General features: G+C 39.7%; 1 protein-coding gene across 3 annotated transcripts in view; it reads left to right on the top strand.

The window, feature by feature from the left end:
* The first annotated feature begins 224 nt into the window (after positions 1-224).
* OSBPL2 (oxysterol binding protein like 2) overlaps positions 225-25256 on the top strand; it is a 38982-nt gene continuing 13950 nt past the window's right edge. Inside the window, exons 1-6 of one of the 3 annotated variants that reach the window (XM_072879612.1) lie at positions 225-356; positions 1228-1324; positions 15060-15224; positions 22680-22803; positions 23048-23123; positions 24822-24956. In XM_072879612.1, coding sequence (XP_072735713.1) covers positions 15188-15224; positions 22680-22803; positions 23048-23123; positions 24822-24956 — 372 coding nt within the window. In that variant the 5' untranslated portion in view covers positions 225-356; positions 1228-1324; positions 15060-15187. Of the gene's footprint in view, positions 357-1227; positions 1325-15059; positions 15225-22655; positions 22804-23047; positions 23124-24821; positions 24957-25256 lie in introns of all 3 variants that reach the window. The other 2 variants (XM_072879610.1, XM_072879611.1) reach the window with 2 other exon arrangements.

The raw sequence follows: 25256 nt of genomic DNA, 5'->3' as shown, positions 1-25256 counted from the left end.
GCACCGTCCCCTGCGAAACGCGCCAGGTGAGGCCGCCCAACACAGCGGGGGATCCCGGTGCCGCTTTTATCTGCATAGTCCCGCCCCTCCGACGCGCCATTGGCCAGCAGTCTCCCCAGCAGTGGTGCGGCCCGGGGCTGTGAGGCTCGGCGCCTAATTAGCATTCGCCCCGCCTCTGGGCGGGTGGGCGAGGAAGCTGGTTCGTCGCTTCGGCGACGGCGGGGCGCGGCCGCGCTCTGCGATTGGCGGAGCAGCACATCACTCCGCCGCCGCGAGGGCCGCACTTCCGCCTCGGTGTCAGCCGTGCCGGGCGGGGGGGGTGTTGCGGCGGGGCCGTCGCGGGAGCGCGGTGCCAGGTAATGCCGCCGTGCCTGCCCCGGGCCTGGTGCTGGGGCGCGCTGCCCCGCTCTGCCCTCCCCTCCCCTGCCCTCCCGGCCGAGCCGCTCCCCTCCGGGGGCTCGGCTCCCCCCACCTGCCGCAGCGGCGCCCCCGCTGAGGGAAGGGCGGCAGCGCCTCCCCCAGCCCCGCCCGGGCCTGGCGCGGCCCAGCCCGGCGCGGGGGTCTCCTCCCCGGTGGGCCGCTAACGGCTCCCCTCAGCGCCGCGGGGCGTCCTGTCAGTCTGGCCCAGGGCGGGGGGCGGCCCGGCCGGGAGCTGGCGGTCGCCGGGCCGGGGAAGCGCGGCCACCCCAGCGCTGCGCTCTCTCCCCCGGCGGACGCGGGATCCTTGACCCGCTCGCTTGTTTTCTCGGGGCGCTGCGAGTCGTAGGCCCGTGCGGCCGCGTCAGTAGCGCGTTGGATCGAAACGATGTTCCCCTTCCATGTTTCAGCGGAGGCGGCAGACCTCGGGTGGTCCGAGCTGCGGGCTGGGTGGCAGGACCGCTTTCTCGGCCGTGGGGCTCTTCTCTGGGGACAGGGGAGGTAGCGGGGGCTGAAGGACATTGCTGTGCAGAGCACGGGTTGCAGGTCAGTCGAGCTCTGTCCGTCCTAGCGTAGGGATTTTTCTAATTTTATTTTTTTTCCTGATTGCTTCTGGAGCTGGATAGTTTAGCAAAGGAGTCTATGACACCCAGTTCCCAAGATGAATGTATTGAGCTCAGCTTCAGCACGATACAGGAGCCTCAAGGGGCCTTTTAGGCCACAGCTGAAGAACAGAGAGCAGTTTGGATTTATTTGAGCTCGGCTTTTTTTTGTTGTTCTTCAGTTACCTACTCAATGTTTCTCTTACAGAGCTCCTGAAAGGGAGACAATCAAGATGGGAAAAATAGCAGGAAAAAAGGCTTTTTTTTAAATAACATGCCACCAGAACTTCTGCATGGTAACAAAGGTATAAATTATGTTGCCATTTATTTAATTTGGATATTAATCATGTTTGTGCTATCTGTATGTTTGGATTCGGGACTCCTTTTGGAAGTGGTTTGTTACTCCACAGCACTTGCAGGCCAGAATTTCAGATGTGGGTTTGAAATCACCTTCTGTTTTTTATGTCTACCATAGCCTTGTGTTTCCCCTCAGAAGTATCTGCCAAAGCATGTTGAATGCAAGCAGATATTGCTTTCATTTACTGTGCATTTTCTCAATTAAAATACATAGCCTTCATTTAAGATTTCAGAAAGCAAAAGTAAAAACGAGACGCAGATCTGCAGTGTAGATTAGCATTACTGTACCACTCTTCCCATACTGTTTCTTTTTTTAAAGCTTATGCATGCAAGAAAAAATAAATTTGTTTCATTCCAACTTAACCTTCCGAAGTTCAGTAACTCCACATTCACACTGACATCTGGGGGCAACCCCATATGTGTCATCTTAACAAACTTTATACCAGTATGCTCTGGGACTTCTGAAACCTCAGGGCAATTTCTGGAAGCAGTGACTTGGGTAACTTCCAAACATAAAGCGCTGCGCCGTGGGATGGAAGTAGGAGAACTGGCTAAACTAGCATGGAAGCAAGAAATGCCGAGCAGTGTTTTTCCCCTAAGTAACCCCCTGGGTTTTCAGTTACTGTAAACATAGCTTTTCTTAAAATGGTTGTCAAGTCATGCAAATGTTTGACTATGTGACAGAAAGTTGAGGGCAATCTAGGATAAGATCAGGAGTGATTCTTAGTGTTGGTTTCCTGAACCAACAGCACCTCATAATGAACTTGTAACTTCAGGGAGTGCTCGAAAGGAAGCACTGAGACATCTGCTGTCCAGGAATAAATATGCCATTTTTCTCCAAAACTAGCTCTTCAGCCATGCCAGTATAATCTTATAAACAGAAGGCAAAAGTTCAAGATAGAAAATGATTATTAGACAACAAACTCTATGCCTGCAAGTAGTTGAAGACTAGATAGGTTACAGGTTTCAGCTGATGCAATACTGAAAAACTGTGTGGTGCACGTAGTTATGTTTGCTAACATCTGTGCAAATGTACTTGATTTGGTAACTGAACATGGAGGGTAATTTTCACTGTTGGATGGTTTCTTTAAATCAATTTTAATACTGTTACTGCTTTCTATGATACATACTTCCTTAAGCTGACAGGTCTTATGATTGAAACTGGTATTTCTTTCAGTCTTTCTTCTTGTGAATTCTACTGTGTGAACTTCACACATGCTGACCTAGAACAAAGGTGGAAAGCTTAGCTTTCTGTTATTTTAGTGTTGGCTGGAAAACATACCAGTCAAGTTTTTTCACTTTGATAAGACTATATTTTTAAATCACTGTTTGTAGTGCCAGTCAGATGACTTTTTTTTTTTTTGTGGTGTTGTTTGAAAGCAAGATTCATATGCAAGTGCGCTGAATTTTTAAGCAGAATTATCTGCTTTGGTATTTGAAGTAACTTGTCCTTGAACAATGCAATGTTACATCATGCTACTTGATAACTAGAATTTCCGTTTACAAGTTGGCATTTTTTCGAGTCCTTTACTCAGTATCAATTTTGTCACCTGAGTCATGAAGATATCTGATAAGAAATCTCTGTATCTGACGCTAAGATGATGTTTTAAAATGCTTAGTGTTTAGTCTGTTCTCTGTGAAATAACTAAAATGTTTGGTTCTCTTACATTTTTTGGAAGAAATGCACAAAATCAGGCATGCAAAGAGTATGTGTTAAATATGGAGTGCTCAACATCTTGAATGTTTTTGCTGAGTTTGAATATGTAACTGATCACGGGAGCATCTTCACCTAGCTGAACCAATTGGAAAGTGAGAGCAATGAAAAAGTTGGTCACCCTGTATCTGCCACTTCAGAAGATATGGGACTTTGATATGTTTCCCGTTGCAAAAAAATATAGGCTATGCATTATATTGATTCTTTTATAGTTTTTATTATTTTACGGAATAGACCACTATAGAGCTTGAAATGAAAGAATACATTATCTCAGTCCTCGAATTCTTAATAATTACTATGCAGAAGAATGTATGATGATGTAACTATTTACTTTGTATTCTTAAAGGCTTGTAATAGCAAGTTTGCATGAGAGCAGTAAGCAATTAGAATGTGTCAAATGTGGCTTACCATTACTTTCAGTTATACTCTTCAAAAATTTGTTGTTGATTCAGTGCACAAAGATAATGTCTTAATTTTCAGGATCAATAAGTTACAAGAATAGACTAAGCTTACTTAAACTTGATTTTTTTTCTTTAATACATTTACAATTGGAAATTCATTTGCTGGTCTAGACAGATCCTTTAGATTATTTCAGTATATTTTATTATGCACCTAATTTAATGAGACAGATTTCTAGTACATTACAGCAGCCCTCCATTCAGAAAATGCAGGAGGCTGGATAGCCTTGTCTGCCTGTGATTGTTTATAAATCTGGCGGGAGCATGCACAAAAGGTGAATTGTGCCTGCAGCTGCAGAAATACATCTGGACCTTTTAATCTTGGCCTTCTTGGTTTTATAGTACAAAACTTAGACTGGATATTGCTCTGTTGGACGTGTAATGTCTGTCCTTGGCATTAGGTTGAATGGAAACCTTGATTGGTGGCATTCCTGTTTGAGTTCAGTTCCATTGCTGTGCCGGTCAGAGTTTTAGATGAGATATGGTTTGTGGCTGTTGGAATGCTATGAACCTCTGGGGTGTTACAAAGAAGTTTTCATGCTTACGATATTTGTCAAGAAATGTATTTTCATGAATGGATAACTTCATTATATTTTTACTAGCATTATTTTTATTCTTCTGAGTCAGGTTTTTTTTAGGGCTCCCAAAAGAATCTGTTAATCTATCTCATTGAGTTTTGATTCTATGATAGTTCAAAAGTAACGATGATAGGGAAAGTTTGAAGATGGTAAGCGTTTGAATTCTGAGGTGTCTGTGGTTCACGTTACTCGCTTCAGACTTAACCAACTCCGGCCACTGAGGTAGACACAGTTCCCTACAATGTGTCAGGGCGATCAAGTGAGAACGAGAATCCTTTTAATAACGCTCAGTTATAAAACTCGTACATGTTAAGGCTACGGAGAAGTTAGCTCACCAGCCTATTTACAGTGGTCCATTTAGCAGCATGCTTGCTTACTGGATGAAATGAGAACTTTGTTAGAAGAACAGAACTTCTCCCCTGTGCACGTGTTCTTTCTAGGTTTTGCACAATGACAATGAAACTGTTGAACAGTTGTTTAATAGTGAAACAAAAATGCTATCTATATTTAGAGATGCAAATAACTTTATTTACATGGCCTTATTTTGTGTTAAATGTAGTTCTAAGTGCTGTGCAACCGTTTTATTATCTGAGTGGGTTAGTGTTACCGAGCAGATAGCTAAGTGGATTCTTTATTAAAACTGAACTCTATTTACAGATATCGTCCTGTCTTGAGAAGTCAAAGTTTATCTCTTTTTAAAATCTCTTGACCACAGCAAACATAGTAAAACCCTTATACTGGAACCCATTAAGTATCTACTATAAATGTAGCTTTAAAGGAAATTCAACCATAGCAGAAACTCTGACTTTCTAAAGCTTTTGCACATTTGTGGTATCATCTTAAAACTCTTTAGCTAATAGTCTGCTAGCTGTGTGCATGAGCTCGTGCTGCAGAATTTCAGTGTGTGAGGAATTGTTGGTAGTCATAAAAATACAGTTTCTTATGCTGTAGGGCTTTGCACTAGGTTAGTCAGCTGTTGCTGTCCTGCTTTATTTGCAATATGATTGCTATCATAATTGTTTAGGAGTCTCCATGAAAATGATTTGTAAGATACCTTGTACAGAATAAATGTGAAACTACACCTGCCCGGAGACAATGGGTCCACAGAGACAAAGCTTAAAAAGTGCCTTTTAGTAGGAAGATCTATAAACTAAACCTGTAGCTATTTTACTGTTCTAGGGTTTTTTTCCAGTGATGTTATAGTCTGTAATTGTCTTCACAGTCTTAAACTTAAGTGATCAATTTGTAGGGGTGGTTACATTATGATGAGAAATATTCAAGCATATTTAATTTTACCTTCAAAGTAAGTTTTTGTTCAGAGAGAAGTGTTCATAAATGATTAATTATGTATCAATTGACACTTGTGTCCAAAACCACTGTGCTTGGAGTTATTGATTACTTCCTACCTTGTCTCTCTTACAAATAAGATAAAACAAATCCTTCAGGAAACTAGTAGGAAGTAACTAGTTTTACAAGACAGTATTGAATTACTAATTTTTTTAACAGTGTGGCTAGAAATGAGCTGGTGTACCAGTCATGATCAAGCCTAGCATTATGCATCATGGGTAGGGGAGGCAGATAAACCAGAATTTTGCAATCTCTTATAATTGTGGGCAATAAAATAGTTTCCAAGGGAAGGCTACAAAGTCCAAAGAATGCTGTACCAGATGCTCTCAGGTGGAAAAGTGTCTTAAATATTGATGTAGTGTTCAAAAAAGGAGAACATTTACAGAATTCTGTGGGAATTTCAGTGAAGTGTTTTGCATCGGAAAATATTAATCTGCTGGAATCAAGTTTCCTTGGTCTTTGTTTGTTAGGTTTGGTAGAAGCTCTGTGAGCTAGTATCCTTAGCCACGGAGCAGAATTTTTGGCTGAAGTGAAACTGGGGATAGCTGTCAGTTCTGTAGGTAACTGAGCACTATACTGCTAGGGTATTTTCTGCCCAGTTTAATCTTTACAATTTTTATGTTCTATAAATAATGCTTCTGATAGCAGCGCTGTAGCTCTGTGCTGGGGGCAGCACTTGGTGTGTAGGACAATTATTGTGATTTGTTCTGATGCAGAAACAAATCCTGTAGCCTGAACTCAGTTGCAAACCAGATTTCTAGCATTTCAGTTGGCTCTAATTCTTGTGAAGTATCACCAAAAATCTGTATTCCTGAGAGAACAGAATGTGATTCTCTCTGCCATAAATCTGTTCAACTCACATGTTCAAAGCTAAATTTTTAGATGTTCAGTTTGCTGCCACCATTGTTTCAAGTGCTTTAAAAATAAGTTCAGCTAAACTAACAGCTTAGGATGCTGCTTTGGTTCTGTTGTGGGTTGACCCCAGCAGGCAGCTGAGCCCCACACAGCTCCCCCCCCCACCGTGGGGTGTGGGAGAGAATGGGAAGGGCAAAAGTGAGAAAACTTGGGGATAGAGACAAAGACACTTTAATAAGTAAAGGTAGGGGAAAAAGCCAAATAGAAATAAAGAAAAACAAGAGATGCACAACCAATCACTCGCTATCAGCTGACCCATGTCCAGCCAGTCCCTGAGCAATGGCAACACCTGTGAAACTCCCCTCCAGTTTTATTGCTGAGTGTGGCAGTATATGGTAGGGAATGTCCCTTTGGTCAGTTGGGGTCAGCTGTCCTGCCTGTGTTGCCTCCCAGCCTCTTGTCCACCCCGAGCCTACTCGCTGTGGGTGCAGAGTGAGAAAGGGAGAAAGCCTTGATGCTGTGTAAGTATTCTTCGGCAATAAAACATGAGTGTGTTATCAACACTGCTTTGGTCACAGATCCAAAACACAGCACCATACGGGCTGCTAGGAAGGAAATTAACTCCATCCCAGCAGGACCCAGTACAGGTCCTCAACTCTCCCCAGGGCATTTAATAACTCCCAGCTACATTAAGGCCTATAATAGGGATAGCTGGCATCTTCAAAGAAATGGAATAGTGTCAGTGGGCCAGGTCTTCAGATGATCCTCTTCGCTCAACCTCTCTGCACTTTGTTTAACAGACTTGAGAAGGAAGTTGCCCTTCTCTTACTGTGGATGCAGAGTGAGCTTCATCTTGCCAAAACATCTTGGTGGAAGATGCTATTACATTCAAACTTTGGAGTAAGAAACAAATCTAACTTGGTAAATAAAATCCTCTTCTGGATTCTGCCATCTGTGTAGCTGTTCTCTGGTTGAAGAGATTTTAAGTGCATAATAATTACAGCAGGTATCTAAATTGCCAATTAAATTGACTTCTTGGCTAATTTTTATAGATGTTTTAGATCCAGTGTTGTTGGTAACCTAATTTCATGAGTCAATTAAGATTCATCCTTGCTGAAGCTTTCATTCAGAGATGAAACACTGCAGTTTGATGCTTTCAGGAGATGTGTATGAAGCAAAAACACATGAATATTTATCTTCTAGTTCAAGCTATTTATTTCTGCCCCTTGAAGTACTATAGCTATGTTTTCTTTCAGCTGGCAACTCAAGAGAAGGTGGGGTTGGCTCTTATTCCACCAGTCATGTTGTAGGATTATTGTGTTTTTTTGTTCTCCTTTTTTTTATTTATTATTTTTAGTCTCTGTATGAAGGGTGTGTATATTTGATCTTCTGCTGGCTCTTTTGGCATCTCTTTCTGGACAGAAGGTGCATACTGAACCCAGGATATCAAACTAATGAAAATGTTGCTCTTTATCAACATATGCTGTTAGGTGGATTAAACGGGGTATGGAATGAGTTTTCCTTTGTATCGAGCTAATTTTAAATTATGTCCATACTATTTCTATTAAATTGAGCTTGTGCCCTTTTGAACCATTAAAGAAAAGCAAAAACCTGAAAATTGAGTGGCTTTGCAGAGTTCATGGGATTTGCCTCTTCTCTTCTTCCCCCCTTGGCAATACTTGTGCAGTATTTTTATCACATGAGATGTGACAGAAAGTTTCCTTTTTTTTTTTTTTTTGGTGAGGAAAGCCCTACTTGACTTTCTTCCCCCCCTCTCACTCTCCCTTGCTTGCAAGTATTCTACTTTCAAGTTAATTTGTTTTTAAAATTTGCTGTGGAAGTGCACATCCAGCAAAACCTTGCTAGGCATGTGAAAAAGCTGATGAATCTGCTAGTTCATTAATTCTTTGGTGGCACTCTAATTCCAGTGTATTGAACTTCTGACACCCTACCTGTTCTCATGCTGGCAAATGTCTGTGTTTTATTTTCATGACTGCTTACTGTTTCCATACTTGATTTTACTTAAATGCTCCTTGATCTCACAAGTAGATTCAATGTCTGTATAATGAACATGACCTAGTGTTTTGTGCACGTCTCCTAGAGCTAGAACATGTGCTTTAGGAGTGAAAAAAACAGGATTTGTAAAGGTAGTAGGATGGTGACAACAAAGCAGTTGGCTTTCCAGAATTGCTGCATGATGTGAAATTTCCCCTTCAGGTCTGGAGGAATAAGACACTGCAGCTGTAGTCAGCCAGCCAGACTTCAAAACTGATCTTGCTGAACCGCATTCCATTCAAATTAGCTACTCCAGCTGTAAATGCTTACCTTTCTATAGAAATGTAAATGTTTCTTTAAGGAGGAGTATCTTTTGGTTAACCAGCTGGGTCTTTGTTGAGGATTAACATAGAAGAACAAGTTAGTATGGAGTAACTAGTTATGTTGAATTAACTAAGTCATAGTAATTGCATGTTTAAACTCTTGCAGGTTGTTTTGAACAGGTACTAAGGTTTGGGTTTCTTGAATTGGTGTATAAGTTGTCAGGATCCAGGAGCTTAGTGACACAGACATAAGGTGCTATTTTTCTTTTTTCTGTTGAGGAATGGAATTTGAGAAGGAGCAAGCATACTTGATGGCAAATTTGAGGGATTACTAACCTATCCAGGTAAATGGCATAGGAAATTTCAACTTTTAGAGCTGTAAGCAAATGGAATGATGTTATGGACAACCATTACAGGTCATCTCTACAGCCTCATCTAGCATATAGGCATGGAGAGTACAGATGCAAGAGAGCAGCCTTCCACTACTCAGCAGGCAGTGGATCTCCACACCTTTGGTTTCAGGGAGAAGCTATGAAGGTAGAACCTCTCATTACAAGGAGTGCCTGCATTTCTCCTCATGTAGACACTGATACGCATGTCACACAATGCGTGGAGCAAATTAGATACTTTATAAAGTGATTGCAAAGTCTTGCACTTTTGTTGTCCTGGTTTTAAAAATAAATTCACATGGGAGGAAATGGTTTAAAATAGGTGGGAACTGTGCCAAGTCTGGGACTGATCTTATTGATACTGTACCTCTGGGAAAGAGTTCCCTGTGCCTTCTGCTGCTGTGGACTGTGAGGTTGTACAGGATCCTGCGATCTGTGCAGAATTAAGCTTTTGAAAGCGAAGCGTGCTACCGGAAGCCAGAGCACCTGGTACGAGTTACTGTCGAGTTACATGTTCAGCGCAGTGCTTGACAGAACACTTCATTTGAAATTATTCATAACCAGCTGATTGACAGGTACGGTACAACTTTGTTCCTTCCTTTGTCACGGGACTTTAGCTGTCACCGTAGTGTAGGTGGTATGAAGAGTTACGTTCTCTGCATCAAGGCTGTAAAGATCACTGAGAGAAGCATGTTTTCTCCTGAGAGCGAGCCTCTTGGGCTCTGTCTTAGTATGTGTTGTGACCATTGGTGTGCCATGCATGTTTAGGAACAGCCCTTTCTGTTTCTCCCTGTATGTGACAGGTGTACTTCTGGAAAGCAGTATGTCAATTTTAGTAATTCCCTCCCTTCTGTAGAACCTATTTCAAGGTGTGCTATGGATGTGGTGCAGGTATTTTCTTGTGTTTCTGCAGTATTTATTGCAGCTGCGTGCTTTGTTTCATCCTTTGCCTTTGCAAAACATCCTCACGTCCTTAAAGAAAAGGACTGTCCATGGTCATCAGTCATACAGGAATATGTGAACCTTTTCTGATAAATTGTGAGAATTTAAAGGAGTTTTAATGAGTAACCTGCTTTTGACTAGTTGTGCAGCACCAATGAGGCCTTTTAATAACAAAAGTACAAAACAGACTTTGTGCCTGTGTGACTAGTAGTTATATTTCCGTCCCTTACCTGTTCAGGTTTTGGGGTTACTTGCTTGGGACCAACATGGCATTCTTATTTCAGCATTGGTATCTGCATCTCTAAATTGTGTTATTGGACAGCATAATATCTTGTTTAACCTGTTTGTGGATGGCTTTACAATATCACTAAGGTGTAAAGCTTATTTTGGAGGAACCAAAATGGTAGTCCTTTGATTAGAAGATACCAGAAGCTCTTACAAGTTTTTGACATGCATGCTATGCTTAGCTTAAGTCTTGCTAGTCTGGTTTTGTATACTGTAGGCATTGGCATGGAAATAAGCAAAATGACTAGAAAAACTAGCTTCTGCCCAAATAACTTGTTTAAGACTTGCTTCACTAAATTATGTTAAAGTTTGGTTTTTTTCTGTTAGTTGCTTTGGTACTCACTTTAAATGTAATTTCAAAGAGTAAAATTGTATTGTGAATATTCTGGACAACCTAGTACAGAGAATTTCTCAGAGTATAAGATAATACAGCCTGCAGTACAGATTTACCAACCAGTTATGAAGCTGTACTGTTGTGAAGGGTATTATGCTTTTTTTGGATGTTTTTATCTGTTGTCTTTCAGTTTGAGCTTCAAAAATAGCATCTCTCCTGTAGGGAAATCAATCTATTACAAAAATAAAAATGTGGCAGTTTTATTCATGCACACAAATCCCATAGTAAATCCAATTAGTATATACAAATCCATAGCCTTAAAATATGAGGAAATAGATGAGCTTTGTCACTTATCTTGTAAACCACAAAATCTGGGCTGCTTGTGGTCAGGGGTGTGTTGTCATCATTAAATTACGAATTTCCAGTTCTCTTAAGATGCCTCTACTTGCAGCTTTTTCCTATTGTTTATAAAATGATTTATATACAGTCTGTCTTTGGTCATAAATGTGTCAATGCAGCGGGGCTGCAATCCCCAGGCAGGAGCACCTTTCTGGGTGTCCGTGCCTTGAGTACCCAGCCTGTTAGCATTGTCTGTTAAAGTGAAGCCCACTATGATGATTTTAACCTCTAAACCAGCAAACCCTGATTGCTGAAATAGTGTTCTCTACAACAAAGAGCGAGTGAAGTCCTGTATGGAAAACTGTTACATTCCTAATGATTGCGATGTATGTAAGAGAATATCTAAATACACTTTGTATTTCTTCTACACTGTAGGACTAAAAGATGTGAACGTGATAAGATGTTTATGCTTTATGAAAGATTTTCCAGGATGGCAGTTGGTCCAAAGCTCCTGACAGTCTGTCTGACGCAGGAGTATTGTGCCCTTCCTTGAATGGCAATTTTGATAGAAGCTGTTAACTACAGTTGCAGTGTGCAAGTGAATTCTTTTGGACATGGAGGAGGAAATAGAGATTACAAATGCTGAATATGAAGCAAACAGGATGTTTTTGTCTTCTGGCATTTCAACCTAGTTGAAAGCAACTTTTTGCTGTTGCTTTTAGTAAGAGAAAAGGACTTAATCCTAGCTTTTTGGCTCATGAAAGCTAAATGCTGTTGTCATTGTATGTTCAGCTACTTGCAAATTCACGTTAATCTCTGCTAAATAACTGAATGTAAAAAGTGATATGAGCACTAAGTTATTCCTAGTGTAACTCTGATGCAAAATATATTACTTTATCCTTTTAAAAATGCTCCTAACACCTTAGGAGAATTTGCAACTATTATTTAAAGTGACTGCCATGAATATTTTGTTCTCTAGGTAGTAGTTACAAAGCTTGTATATAACTTACAGGGATATGACTGAACTTTCATTTTCAAATGACAGTGGGCTTAAGGTGTGGTGTGAGGTGCATATCAGGAGAACACCGCATAACTCTTGCTTTCAGTTAACTCAAATCTTTAATTCTAGTTACTTCATTTGTACTTGGTGAGTGTTTTTATAGGAAAGCTTCATTGTCTTTGTAGTGAAACTGCATGCTGTGTGATGAAGTTCCACTTCACAAGTCCTTTTGTAATGCAGTTGTTATTGTGCAGGAGGGGGGAGAGGAGAAACTGGCATTTATCTGTATGACCTTGTTTACTCTAAGGCTCTTAATGATAACTGACAATTTTTTAAGTCATAATTTTTATTTCTTAGTGCCTTCTATACAAGACTATAGCGTACTGGAGTTGCTGTTATGAAGCATCTCTGGAGCTTGCAAGCTGATATGTGACAAAGCATCTCTGGAGCTTGCAAGCTAATGTGTAAAGCGCGGCTGTGTTTGGGTAGGGACCCTGAGGAGGCGTGCTCTTTGCATTTGAACTGAACGGGGATAGGTTTTTAGCTCTTTTTTTTTTTTTTTTTCCTCCTTTTTATGTGTTGCAGATAGATATAAGGCTGTTTCAGAACAGAATCCCACCACATGAGCTGTATGCAACAACAGGATAGTCCTGCTGCAAGAGCTTAAATAAAAAATAGAGACTAAACATAAAAGGGGAAGATGCAACATGGAGAAAATGAGGGAATTGTAGTGAGGGAATTGTAGCGCTGATCATGAGAGGGCTGTATCTTGTGCATACACAAGTTTCCTTCTGGAAGTGTTGGCTGCTCTTTTGCTAGAAGGATGCGATACTTGCGGACAATTGAAACCATAAATGTCTTGCATCTTCAAGGATACAGTACCTTGGAGGGTTAAAGAAGCCCTCTAATGTAACTTCTTTTCTGGCAAACTAGTGGAGTCATTCCAGCATGGTGATAATGGCTTCTGGGGTGAACAGTTGTCCTGAGATGTCAAGTTCCTGTTTTCTGTAGCAATAGTTTTCTTTGGATTCCCTCTTTCCACCCCCATTGAAAGGTTTACATAGTTGCATCCTCAAGGAAGATTATCTGCAAAGATATGACATACTTGGAGACCTTGGAAGAGATACTTCCAGATATATTGCTAGTGGGGCTGGAAAGTTTGGAGAAACTGTAAGACTGACAGCAGCTTTGGTATGAACAAGCTTTTTTTTTTTTTTTAAGAGTCAAGGACTGGCTTCCACTAGGCAAGATAACGCAGGGACTTGTACTTACAGTACAGATTTAGAACAATGTAATCAATTCTGCTGTTTAGTTCACCCAGAAATCTGAGCTAGCTGCTACTCTTGAACCAATCGTTAGTTAAGAGGCTTTCTTCCTTTCTTTGATTCTGTGGCAGCATAGTTGCTAGTGGCCTGAACTGCCTGTATGTTTTTGAAGTGAAACTGCTGCTCCTTTGCCTTATGCAAGCAGAGCGCTTGCTGATAGCCTTGTACTGGAAGTCTTCAGACATACATGTATCTGACTTGTTAATGTTTTGAGCTGTTGCATCCTTGCTTAGGAGAATGCAGCACTTTGACAGAAGTCAGTCAGAAACTTGTTGCTGATGAGCAAGAAAATTGAAGAAGGTTTAAAGGTCTGTGACTGGAGAACAGCACGGGGGGAAGAAGGGAAGGAAACTATCATCCAGCTGAGAACAATTGCAACAGCACTGTAGCAACAGTCAAGAGAAGCAGGTGCATAAATTTTTGACCTTGTGGAGGTGAGGACTTGTAAATAAGAAATTGCTGAAGATTATGTGGAAGCTCAGATACTCACCATGATGCAGAAATTGATGTAAAATCCTATAGTGGCAAGCAAAATAGGGAGTTCCTAAGGGAAAAGTGACAAACTGAGATACCTGGCCTTGACAGACATAACACTTCAAGACAAATGTTACATTCATTAATGTAGATTAGTTCCAAAATAGGCTGGTTTAGCTCCTCCTTCTGAATGGAGAATTGGAAGGACTGTATGTGTGTGAGACATACAAATAGCTTTTTCTCTTGGGCAGTGAGGTAGAAAGACTTGAAGTACAGGAAGAATCATGTAGTTTTGATTATTTTTTGCAGAGAGGAAGAGAGAAGGAATTGGCTTCAAATATGGCAAGCTCTTCTACTAGGAGTAGAGTGCGCTTCTGGCTTTGTTTCTCTTAATTGGAATGGAATTTTGCAAGTTATAATTACTCTGGAAAAACTACTGTCACAAAAGCAGTGGGATCTTCAAGGATCATAAAAAATTGAGACTGACAGATTGAGGTTGTTTCGGAGGAGATATCGATAGCATTGCCATGCTGTCATTTATCATTGTGTACTTGGCTCGTCATTGGTACCTGGTGAACGTTTGTAAGAGTGCAAACTAAATTTTCTCATTATTCTTCTTTGACTAAAATTGGGTGAAGTAAAAATGTTTACGTTACACCATTGCCAACCATCTGGAAAAAATCTAATTTAGTCTATCCATAAAGTAGAGCTGGAATGCTTCATAAATCTGTAAGTTATTTGCAGTGTGCTTGGCTTTACTGAGAAAAAGTTTGTTGTTTCTTTACACTCTTCCTCTAGAGGGAAAAATCTCCAGTTGTCTCTTCAAGAGTTCATAACAATAGCCTGCCCAAACTTCTCTAATGGTCACTAGATGCTGATTGCATGATGTACAGTGAGATTTTGAGATATAAGGTTCTCTTTCTTGTTCCCAGCTTTCTTGGTTAAGGATGCAGTAAGGCTTATCCTTTTGCTGAAGAGGAGAATTTTTGTTTTGCCGGCTGTCTTTTTCTTCCTTCAGTTCTCTGCTCCTTCTAGCTGTACTTGCCTGAAATTTAAAATGCAGTAAATAAGGTATATTTTACAGTAATATGTATGATGTATTTATATATAGAGAAGTGTGACATAATACATCAGCTGTTCTTGTGGTAGGTAGTATTCATCTTCAGAATGACTTTGGTATCAAAGAAGGCTGTTTACTTATGAATGCAAGAATCCATCTTGTGCCATGGGAAGAAATAGGAAAATTAGTATTTGTCAGGTGTGCATGTTTGTGCACATAAGAAATGTGGAAGTTACTAATTCTGTTTCCCTGTCTTGTCAAATAGATCATCTAAAGCAGCTGGGTATTTGCAAAAGAAGACTTCAACAGCACACAGATACTTAATCTCTAAATCAAGTTCAACGATGCATTAGAGGAAGCTGGATTGGCTGTACAGAGATTTCACACTGAAGGATGAATAGTGAAGAAGAGTTTTATGATGCCGTTACGGGTGAGTGATGGGCACAGTGCCAAAAAAAAAAAAAAGAAAAAACCCTACTATAAACTGCATTGTGTGTGTGGTGAGGGGCTCTTAATATATTGCTGTTAAGAAATAAATAAAAAGTAAAACGCTGTTGGTAAAACTTGTAGTGCTATGTTCTGAAAAGAAGAAAGGAAGAATTATAATTCAGGTTCAAACTTGGAAATGAGGGGGTTTTTTATTAAAGCTTAATGCTGGCTATCATTTTATCGCTATAACAGTCCTTTAGTGGCAAAGTCTTGCTTTCATTTTCTGTAAAATGCAGGTAATTTAATAGCAGCTTGAGAAGTAATGCTTTTAACACCCTTTGAAAGGTGAAATATCTTCCGTGGATTATTTTTATTGCTATTTTATTTATTTTAATGGAAAACTTTTCTACTTCAATTCTTCAAGATAATGTTTTTCTAGTCAGAAACAAATTACTGTAAAAGTATGTGTTCAAGATAGGGAGCCAAAAGCCTTTGCAATCCAGTGTTGTTTCTAGAAAAGCAAACATGAATCACTTCACACTTGAGCAGTGTATCAAATAGTACTTTTCTTTGAACTAATAAGGTTGAATGGTTATTTATAAGAGCCTTACATGGTTTTAGTGGTGAAATAAAATGCTTAAAGTATTTTAACAAAAAAAAAAAAGGAAATCCTTTCAAAGATCTCAAACAATTTTAAAGTCTTCCACTTAAATGTCTCCTCAGAAATCCTGTAGTAGAGGTGAAATGAGAAATGCTGGCAATGGTGAGTGTAGAGTGCTTAATGTAGAATCATGGGAATGAAAAGGGAATAATGGGAAGCATGAAAGCTGAAGGGATGGAAGTAGCATGGTAAATGCAAGTAGGTAAGGTAGACTTAGACATGGTTGGTTGGAATTCGTATGAGGAGTAAACAGAGGGGGCTAAGTGAAGCAACATGACTGACAGTGAGCTGTACAGGACTTGTCGCAATTATGTCACGGAGAAGAGAAGGAAATCTGGATTGCATTCATGCTAGCTAGGAGTGATAGGGGCTAGTACTCCAAATTCATCTGTAAAATCAAATTGTTGTACCATAAAAATCTTGAAAGCAGAATGGATTGTTCCTGTATGTCTTTAGTAATCTTTCAATTCCAAGAGCTCAGGACCACGGCCATAAATGAACTAGATTTTTTCTTTTTTTTTCCCCACTGAAAAAGGTGAACAGAAATGTGCTTCTAAGTATGAGGTCTGTATGGTACAGCTTTGGCGTTGAAACATTCCTTTGTGTCTTGCTGCAGAAATAACACAGCCTTCAGTGTTTGAGTCATTTGTGTTTTAACACTCTAGTTTTGTCCTCTTTCCTCTTCTTTTTCCCCTTTCCTCAGCTTCAAAAGGTTGATTCTCCCTGCAAGTGCTCAAGGTGGTAATGACTTCTGAGCTATTGTGCATGAGATGTTCTTGTACCTTGTAGTCTTGGCTGGCTCTGCTCAGAAGTGGGATGTTGTGCATCAGTTCTGTGAGCACTCCTTGTCCTGTCCTAATCTTATTCTTCCACAGGGAGGAATGTGATGGCAGGAGAGAAGTTTCTAAGCAAAAGAAGATCTGGTGTCTTGATAGGCTCTCAGCACAGCCCTCTTCTGATGGAGGGTGCTTGGTCTGCAGCAACCACTCCAGGAATTAAATGAGGTTGAACTTTTTTCCCTTATATATGTTGCCCTGGTGTGTGCCCCACAGGTACTTGGTTTAAGAGGAGTGTTAAGTTTGGAGTAGTTTGTTTCAAATTCTTTCTCCCTCGGGACTGTCTTTAAAGACAGGTGCTCAATCTCTTCCTCCAGCTAGATGCTTTAGAAGATGCTGACAGTTTGATGGATTACTTGCAGAAACCTAGTGAAATCTAGACCTAGTTCTTCGTAGCTGTGTCTTGTCCAAGTCATACATAAATGTGATGCTAAGAACAACTGTAAATAGGTCTTTCTGCATTCATGTTCCCCAACTGCTGATGCCTGTAGCAACTCTTTGCTCCTGTTAGCACCACAGACTGTGTATCTTTCAGACAGTGCTTTGCTGAACTTTTTAGGTTCTAATGGGTCCTGATTGTGCCTGTCTGTCTCTTAGTTTTTGGATGGTCTGGGCATGGTAGGTGTAGACCCAGTACTCCCAGGAGATCAAGTTCAGAATCGAGGTCCTTTCTGAGCCAAGGTGAGCTTTCAGGTTCCACAGTGAAAACTTCAGGATTTGGGGTTCCAAATTTTGATAAAAAAATGAAATGCCCTTGGCAGACTCCTCAGTCTGTCCTTTCCAAGGATACTCTCCTTCCTTTAGGTCAGATCAGTAGATGGGCAGAAGCCACCTTTAGACATGTGCTTGTTCTGCTCTAAGTCTAGGATTGGGACATGGCTAATAGGAACAAGCACATTGTCCAGTGGTGTCTTAGCTCCATGTTGAGATGAAAACAGCATGTACACCATGCTCTTCTCCTCTTGCTTCCCCAGAGTCCTGGCCCCTGGTTTCCCCAGAGGGAGCTGCAATGTGTTCCCACAAGTTCACTGATTTTAGTAATTGGGTACTGTGGTTTGTGTCCTATAAGTAGCAAACCAGGCTTAGTAGAGCACTTGAACTCCATGGGAAGTTATGCTTTAGAATTCTGCAGCAGTCTCAGCAGCGGCCCAAGTAGTATGCTGTCTCCTTTAAGATACTATGAATTCACTCCTTGAGGAAGCCACAACTTTTGTGTAGTTATTAATTGGTGACATCCACTTCTAGAATGTGAATCTATCCTAAAGAGACCCCTGGTTTTTGTTGTGGTGGATTTCATCTCTTTGGCCGAGAAGTTTCCTGCTTCTGACACTGTCCCCATCACATCCAAAGACATGCTCATGTGATGGAATTGCATGCTGTATGGTTGGGAATCATCCTCCTGGCAGGTGGTTTGACCCTGACGGGATGATGATTACGCTTGCAAACATGCAGGATGGACTGCATTATATAGGTGATGAATTGAGTTAGTGACCAGTAAAGAGTTTCCATAGAGAGAAGTTTATTTGCATTCAGAGGTTATTAGCATTTGCTGATTAGTTGGACACTTGACATCCTTACTTCATGAATGAGTACTCCCCTTGGGAATCTCTTGGAAACGTTACCTGTGGTCTCAGTTAATTCTTGATGGCACAGCATCTGCTTTTTCTCAATTACAGGAAGTAGTCTTCTCTGAGACTGGATCAGGTAAAGTGGTCAATCCTTTGATGAATTTCACATTCTTTGAAATTTTATGAGAGACTGGGAGCATGTAGCTTTGATCACTTGCCTTTAGCCTATGTCACCTTGGCTTTATTAATCTCATCACAGACTTGTTAAAGACCGTATGCCATCAGTTTCTGCTGTGTCAGAACTGTATCCTTCATTAATTCTGTCAGAAAGCTATTTGCCAAAGTGTATTGTGAAAGGGTTGTCCCAGAACAGGAAAATGTGTGGCTAGTTACAGGGTAATTTATTTTTGACAAACTTAAATAGTTTAGTTTTGCTTTTTAAAATATTAACCTGCAGTTCCGTGGAAATCTGTTCTGTGCCCACGAGGTTAATCTGGCACGGTGTATTTGTGAGGTTATTGCTCTTCTGTTTCCTATTGCTTGGCTGTTGTTCACTGTAAACTATTGCTTTCACTTGGGGAGGAGGAATTGAGGTATCTGCTGCCAAATTTATATATTTTCATAATGTCTGGATCAAATCAGCAGATTCTGCCATAATGTTGAAGTATTGCAAACCCTGTGAAAGGCCAGCCTGTCTCCTGTTGGAGCAGCGCGATACAGCTGCGTGTTGTGAAGATGGACTTGTTTTGAAAAGTGGAGAGTGGTAATTTCTGGCAAAGAAAAAATTACCTCTCGCTTCACTTGCTATGCTTCCAGCTTATTTTTCCCTATTCCTTATGCCCTTTTTAGGTCTGAAGGTTCTCAGTACTATACTATTTTGATTCCCTTTCTGTCTTGAGTGACAAGGCTTAATTAGTATTTAAGGAAGTTGCTGACTGCATGAAAGGGGCGGTCTTGTGTCTTTGTGTATGACTCATAGAACAGTGTGCCTCTGCTCCCTTGTAGGTGGATGTATAGCGTAGTCTGAGTGGACTTGTTTCATTTGCAGGATGTGGAAGAAGAAGGCTAAGAAAACTAGACTTACTGGCAAGTCACTTTTCTTTAAGCTCTTGAAATAGATTAATGTTGGCACCCAAGTTAAGTATTTGACTTTGAAAATTTAAGACTTTTTAAAAGCTTTTGTTTCACCCTTAACACACATAAGTTGGGACTTTTGATTAAGCTAATTTTTGATGTTTTATTTCTGTGTGTGGTCCCCTATCTCCCTTTTAAATCCCCATTTTTATCCTCACTCGCAGTGGCTCTTCACTATAAAAACTGTCCTGTAAGTAAAACTTATCTAATCAGTTTTGCAAGTTCAAGACTTTAATGGCAGCTGGAGAAAGACTCTTTTTGAAAGTCTTAGAGTTATAGAGAGTCTTGGAGAAAGAAAAACTACAACAAATCATTTCAGTAAACTGTTTTTATTCCAGATCAGTACTTTCTCTGTGAAGAACATTCTCTGGATAGTTCTTCACAGAACTACAATACTTAACTTCATTGAGAAACGGCTTTTAAAACTTTCTGAATGGGCTTGTAGTAGACAAGCCAGCTGATACTTAAGGTTGAAAGTATAGTTCGAAGTCTAGTGATTATCTAGCTGTGTACCCTACTGGGGTGTTGGTTTTTTGGTTTTTTGTTTTTAAAGTAATTAGGTGGAGATGCACTCTAATAAGGCAGACTTTACACTTCTGATATATCTTATTTTTCTGGAGCAGGGATTTAACTTTTGTTGTTTGTATGCAATATACTTGTTTGAATTGGCATTTATTTACTTACCAATGACATATTGTTGTCCATAAATAATAATTATACCTGAATCTAAATTCTTGTTGTGCTGTACAGGAACAGGGCAAAACAATTCTAAATCATGGAGAAACAGAAAGACTTGTATGGATAAAAACAATGAACATTTGATAGGATTTGCAAGGTTTCAGGTACAATGTAAAGACTAATTCCAGTAACATTTTTCATAACTATTCCCCTATAAGCCAGTTGACTGTTCCTGTTATGAAGCTTTACTTTTACGTTTAGGTGTGTTTATCTCATTGAAGTGCCCATTAAATGTGATGTTGTTCTTTATGTTGTATGTGCTTGACCAGCTTTCTGGGTGAGGGCACCTGTATCAGAAAGCTCATCTGTTTTTCCCAACTTCATCAGTCAAACTAATAAAAGTTATTTTGTTATGCCCTACAGTACTTGCCTTTTCCATCTGCTTGTACTCTAACAGGTTCCAAAAAAAGCTAATATGTGGTAGAAATGCCACTTTTAAATTATAAATATTTTGTTGTGGGCTGACCGAAGGTAGGCATGTGTGTGGTTTTTTTTTTAAGACGGGTGTTTCAGGGTAGTCTTCATTTTAATGACCTGAATATATATATGACTATCATACTTTCCAATTAAGTACTAAGACTGCTAAGGTGTGGCTATTGCTATATAATTAAATGCTTGTGACATCAGAATGTAGGAGGTGGTTTAATACATGACATCACCCGTTACACCTGCTATTTACCAAATAAGATCATATCAGTGGTACTTCTTTGTGCAGTTCTGAATGTTATCGTCATGGTCTTGATCCCTGAAAAAAATGCAGCTTTTTGTTTCTGAATGTGTGCCTTGCATGAACTGCTCTAATAAAGTCAAAGCACCCTATTGGGCATTTTAACAAAAAGAAAAGTTGAAGTACTACTTGTGATAGATACTCTCTATTTTTAAAAAATTAATGACAGAGGATCACAATGTTTTACTCTATTTAAAATTGAAATAATCTTTCTCGAAACTGATTTCTTTACTCCATTAGAGTGTTTACATGCTTTGCAATATTTTGGAATCTCTCTGTACCCACAGCTGGACTTTGGGATAGGCTGTAGCTGAGTGTGATGGTAACTGTCAGCACACAGATAAGTGGTTGCCCAGGTTGTGATAGCTGGTATGAAAGGAAGACAAAGATGATGTTAGTGTATTCCTTAAAACTGTGGCAAGAATTGTATGCCAGCAAATACGCATGTTTTCATGTTGCTTTTGGATACTGACTCTTAAATTGGAAGCTGGAAACTAAAGTCTTCTAGTGGTTCTTGGTGAAGAATTGACCCTTGTGGCACTCGGGAAGGACTTAATGCTCTTAGAATTATTTTCAACAAAAACATTCCTTTATTACACTGAATGATCAGCAGTGCTTTCTGTTGTGATACTGTGACAGTTGTGAAGGGGGTTGTATTAGTGCATCGTTTTAGGGTGGTCTGTATCGATGCTGCAACTGATCCTTACTTCTTATTAACAATTGTTTTGTTTCTGCAGTCAGTCTGTGTAGCAGCATTGACAAGAGGCCTGTTGCTGTTGATAGTGACCAAGCGTGTGTGTGTATATATGCATAAAATGTTTTTTTACAATTTTCTTATTTAAAAGCATATGCAAAAATACATTGTCATTATTCTAAGGGGGTGGGAGGAAGTAGTGTGACTTAAAAAAAAAAAATCATTAGACTAAAATCTTGGATTGTTGGTTTAGTCCAACTTGTACTTAGGGCCGCTTGATTACAGAAGCTTGTGTTCCTGTAGATTCCTGTTGGTTTAACTTTTTTATGGTTAAAGCTGTTCAAAGCCTGTTGTTATTGGGGGTGCTGGCATTTAGTTACAACGGTGTTTCCAGTAGCTATCTACCCAAGTGGATGGAATTGGGTCATAGGAAATGAAGCCACCTGCTGTAGGTCATGCTTTGGGTCACTTGTAGAGCTCAGGGAATGATTCATCTTGGTGTCCACAGGTTCCTGCTGTAACCATTAGGGAAGTGTTATATGGTTTGCACACATGGATGGCAAACAGAAGTTAGAAATCCTACATTTCTGTTTCTCTAGTAGTCTGGATGTTTGCCACTGGATTGTGAAATGGCCATTTTATCTTTTTTTTTTCTTTTTTTTTCTTTGTGCTCCTTGCCAGTTAGCAGTATAAGTAGGCTAAGTTAAATTTTTTTAAGGTCTTTGAGGAAAACTGCATAACTGAACAAAATTACTGTAATAATACTGCAGCTCTGAAGAAGAGACAATACAACTAATCTGATTAGGAGCTGCTGAAGACCTTGTAAGATTCTAAATTGGTTTTACATTCAGCAGTGCGAAAAATTAGTTGAGAATGCTTGATTCTAATGCAATACTTGGCTCTAAATACTCTTGGAAATTAAGTCACTTAATAAAGGGTTTTCACTCTGATATTCTTTAAAATAAAATAACCTGGTATAAGTGTACTTATACTGTGAGAGTTACAAAATGTGAGTGGCACTCTGTGGCATAATAGTGTTCCTAAGAAAACTATTACCTTATGGTTTTTATACAGGCTTTGATTCTGACAATTCCTCAGGAGACTTCTCGGAAGCAAATCATAAAGTTGCAGAAATGCTTGATCTAGATCCACACCAAAGCAATAGGACTGGAAAGCATAACGGAGAGACAGACATTCAAGAAAATGGAATTAAGAGACACAGGTAAACACGTAGTATTACACAGTAAATGAGAAGTGAGTACGTGCTGGCTCATTATCTTTTGAGGCATTACTGTTCTCATTGGAAGAGGTTAATTCTCTGAAAATGAAGAGACGTTTCACTTGTCTGCTTCCTATGTCAACTCTAGGTTAATGCTTTGCTTCCTTTATAAATTACTTCAATACCTACAAATGAAAATGTCTCGTTTAAGGGGCTGATAATGACAGTTATTTTTTTCCAATTACAGGACATCACTACCTGCCCCAATGTTTTCTAGAAGTGATTTTAGTGTGTGGAGCATATTAAAAAAATGCATTGGACTGGTAAGTTAGTTTGGATGAAAAATGCTGATGTTAAGTCTCCTGACTTCAACTGGTTAATTTTATTGCTTAAACCTTAAGACACAGAATACCTGGTGCATTTTGTGTTTTGTTTTTTTTTTTTCTGTAGGGAACATTATTTTAAACTGCAGCTCTCTAAATCTCAACATCCTTTTACTAACGGTACTATTTCCTTACTTGCTTTAGCTGTTGGAGCATGTGGATTGGCATTTCTAATGCTGTCCTATAAGAACTAGACTAAAGCCATTAAAAATATAGTCAAATATGGTTTGATTAACACAATGCTCTCTTCTCTGCTTTTTTTATTCTTTACTTAGCAAAATGTGATTTAGGGCTTTATTTTGGTGCGTTTGTGTTGTTTTTTTCCCCCTCCATAATTTAAGCAGTTTGTGCCAAAAAAATTGCTTTCATCTGATTGAAGGGATAGAAAAGTTTGGGATCTGTTAGAGTTTCTTAGAGAGCCCAGTGTAGGCTTGGGGTATTAATGGTGTGATGTAATTGCGTCACAAGATTTATTCTTGGGCTCAGAAACACAAACCTTTACATTGGTCTGTGTGTTAAAGGACCCCGACGCTTGCATTGTTATTGGCCATCACTGCTGTTTTCTTTTAATCCTTTAAGAATTCGGTTACGTGTTTGATTACTTCATTCTTATTAGAATGAAAATGATGTTCTACACTAGAGGGTATTGCTGCCATAGCCACTTTTTAGAAGCGTTAAGCAATTACATTCATATCTAGTCTAGGTCTGCCAGTACAGTCCTTTGTGAATGCACCAGACAAGTCAGTGAGCCCTTCTGCTAGCTTAATTTATGTCAGCTAAGAGATACAGCTGTACTGTCAAAACTCCTTTTGTTAGGATGAGTGACCTATCTACTAGAACGCTTTGCTGGGACCAAAGCAAGTCAGTTAGGGGTAACTCTTTATTTTTTTCCCTTACTGCCTGTGACAATGTGAGGAAAATGTTGCATTAACTTAACTGGTGGCTTTCTCCTTTCCACTAAGTTTTAAGCACTTAAATGATGCTTTAGTGCTCAGTCATGAGTGCAACTTTTTAATTAAACAGCTAAATTTGCTTGGATATAGTAGAAGACCTGAGGAATTGGAAATCTCTGTGTGAATGTCATGTCTGTTTTGTATCCACATGTGAAATGAGAAATGTTCTGATCCAAATAACAGGTTGCTTAAATAAAGCCACTAACATTCGTTAGAGCAATCCAAGTCCTATTCTTTATTTAACTGTTCCTTTTAAAAAATAATTTGTGGTTTCTTCAGTAAAATAGTTTTTATGCAAATAGGTATGTGAGGATTTCAAAGGAATGCATGGTACTTAAATATCAGTAATGAGCTAGTTGGCACATTATTGCTGCTATCTACAGAAATTTTAACCTCTTCTGTTTTATGTAGACCACGGAATAGAAGGTAACATTTTTCTTGAATTTACTAGGTTAGCTTGATCAATTTTTGAAGATGTTTATTCTTTCAGATTGCTAGTAGGGTTCTGCAGTGCTTCTAGCCCCTTTCAGTTGTAGCACTTAAAGGTCTACTATAGGCTTGCCAAATGTCTTTTGAATATTGCTACAAATAAACTAACCCACAACTTATTTTCAAAATTCTTGTTGTTGTCAGTTGTTAACTTAGTGTTGTGTCTAAGAAATTAACTTATCCTTTTGTTACCTAGGAGCTGTCTAAGATTACGATGCCTATTGTCTTCAACGAGCCATTGAGCTTCCTTCAACGGATAACAGAATATATGGAACATATATACCTCATTAATAAGGCTTGCAGTCATGCAGACCCCCTGGAAAGAATGCAGGTAAGTAACAGCTACCACCTTCTGCTTAGTTCAGAAGAAGTGTTTCTCTCCCAAAATCTTTCATGTTAAGACAATTTCTTACTTGAGCGTATTTCTTTCTCTGGGGCTATGATAAGAATGCCCGTATTTGTCTGTCTAGACAATTTTCTCGTTTCATAGTGGCTGTATCGGGTATTTGTGACACTTTCACACTTGATGCTGTGTACAGAGTTTGAGCCAAAAGTTTAGTGCAGGAGAGTGCCACAGCTGATGATGCCCAAGGACCTCAACCCTTTTCAGGACTGCTTTAACTGTGACTCT

This window comes from Ciconia boyciana, chromosome 14 (assembly GCF_034638445.1).
Source record: "Ciconia boyciana chromosome 14, ASM3463844v1, whole genome shotgun sequence".
Lineage (NCBI taxonomy): Eukaryota > Metazoa > Chordata > Aves > Ciconiiformes > Ciconiidae > Ciconia > Ciconia boyciana.
This window is presented reverse-complemented; position numbering and strand designations above follow the sequence as displayed.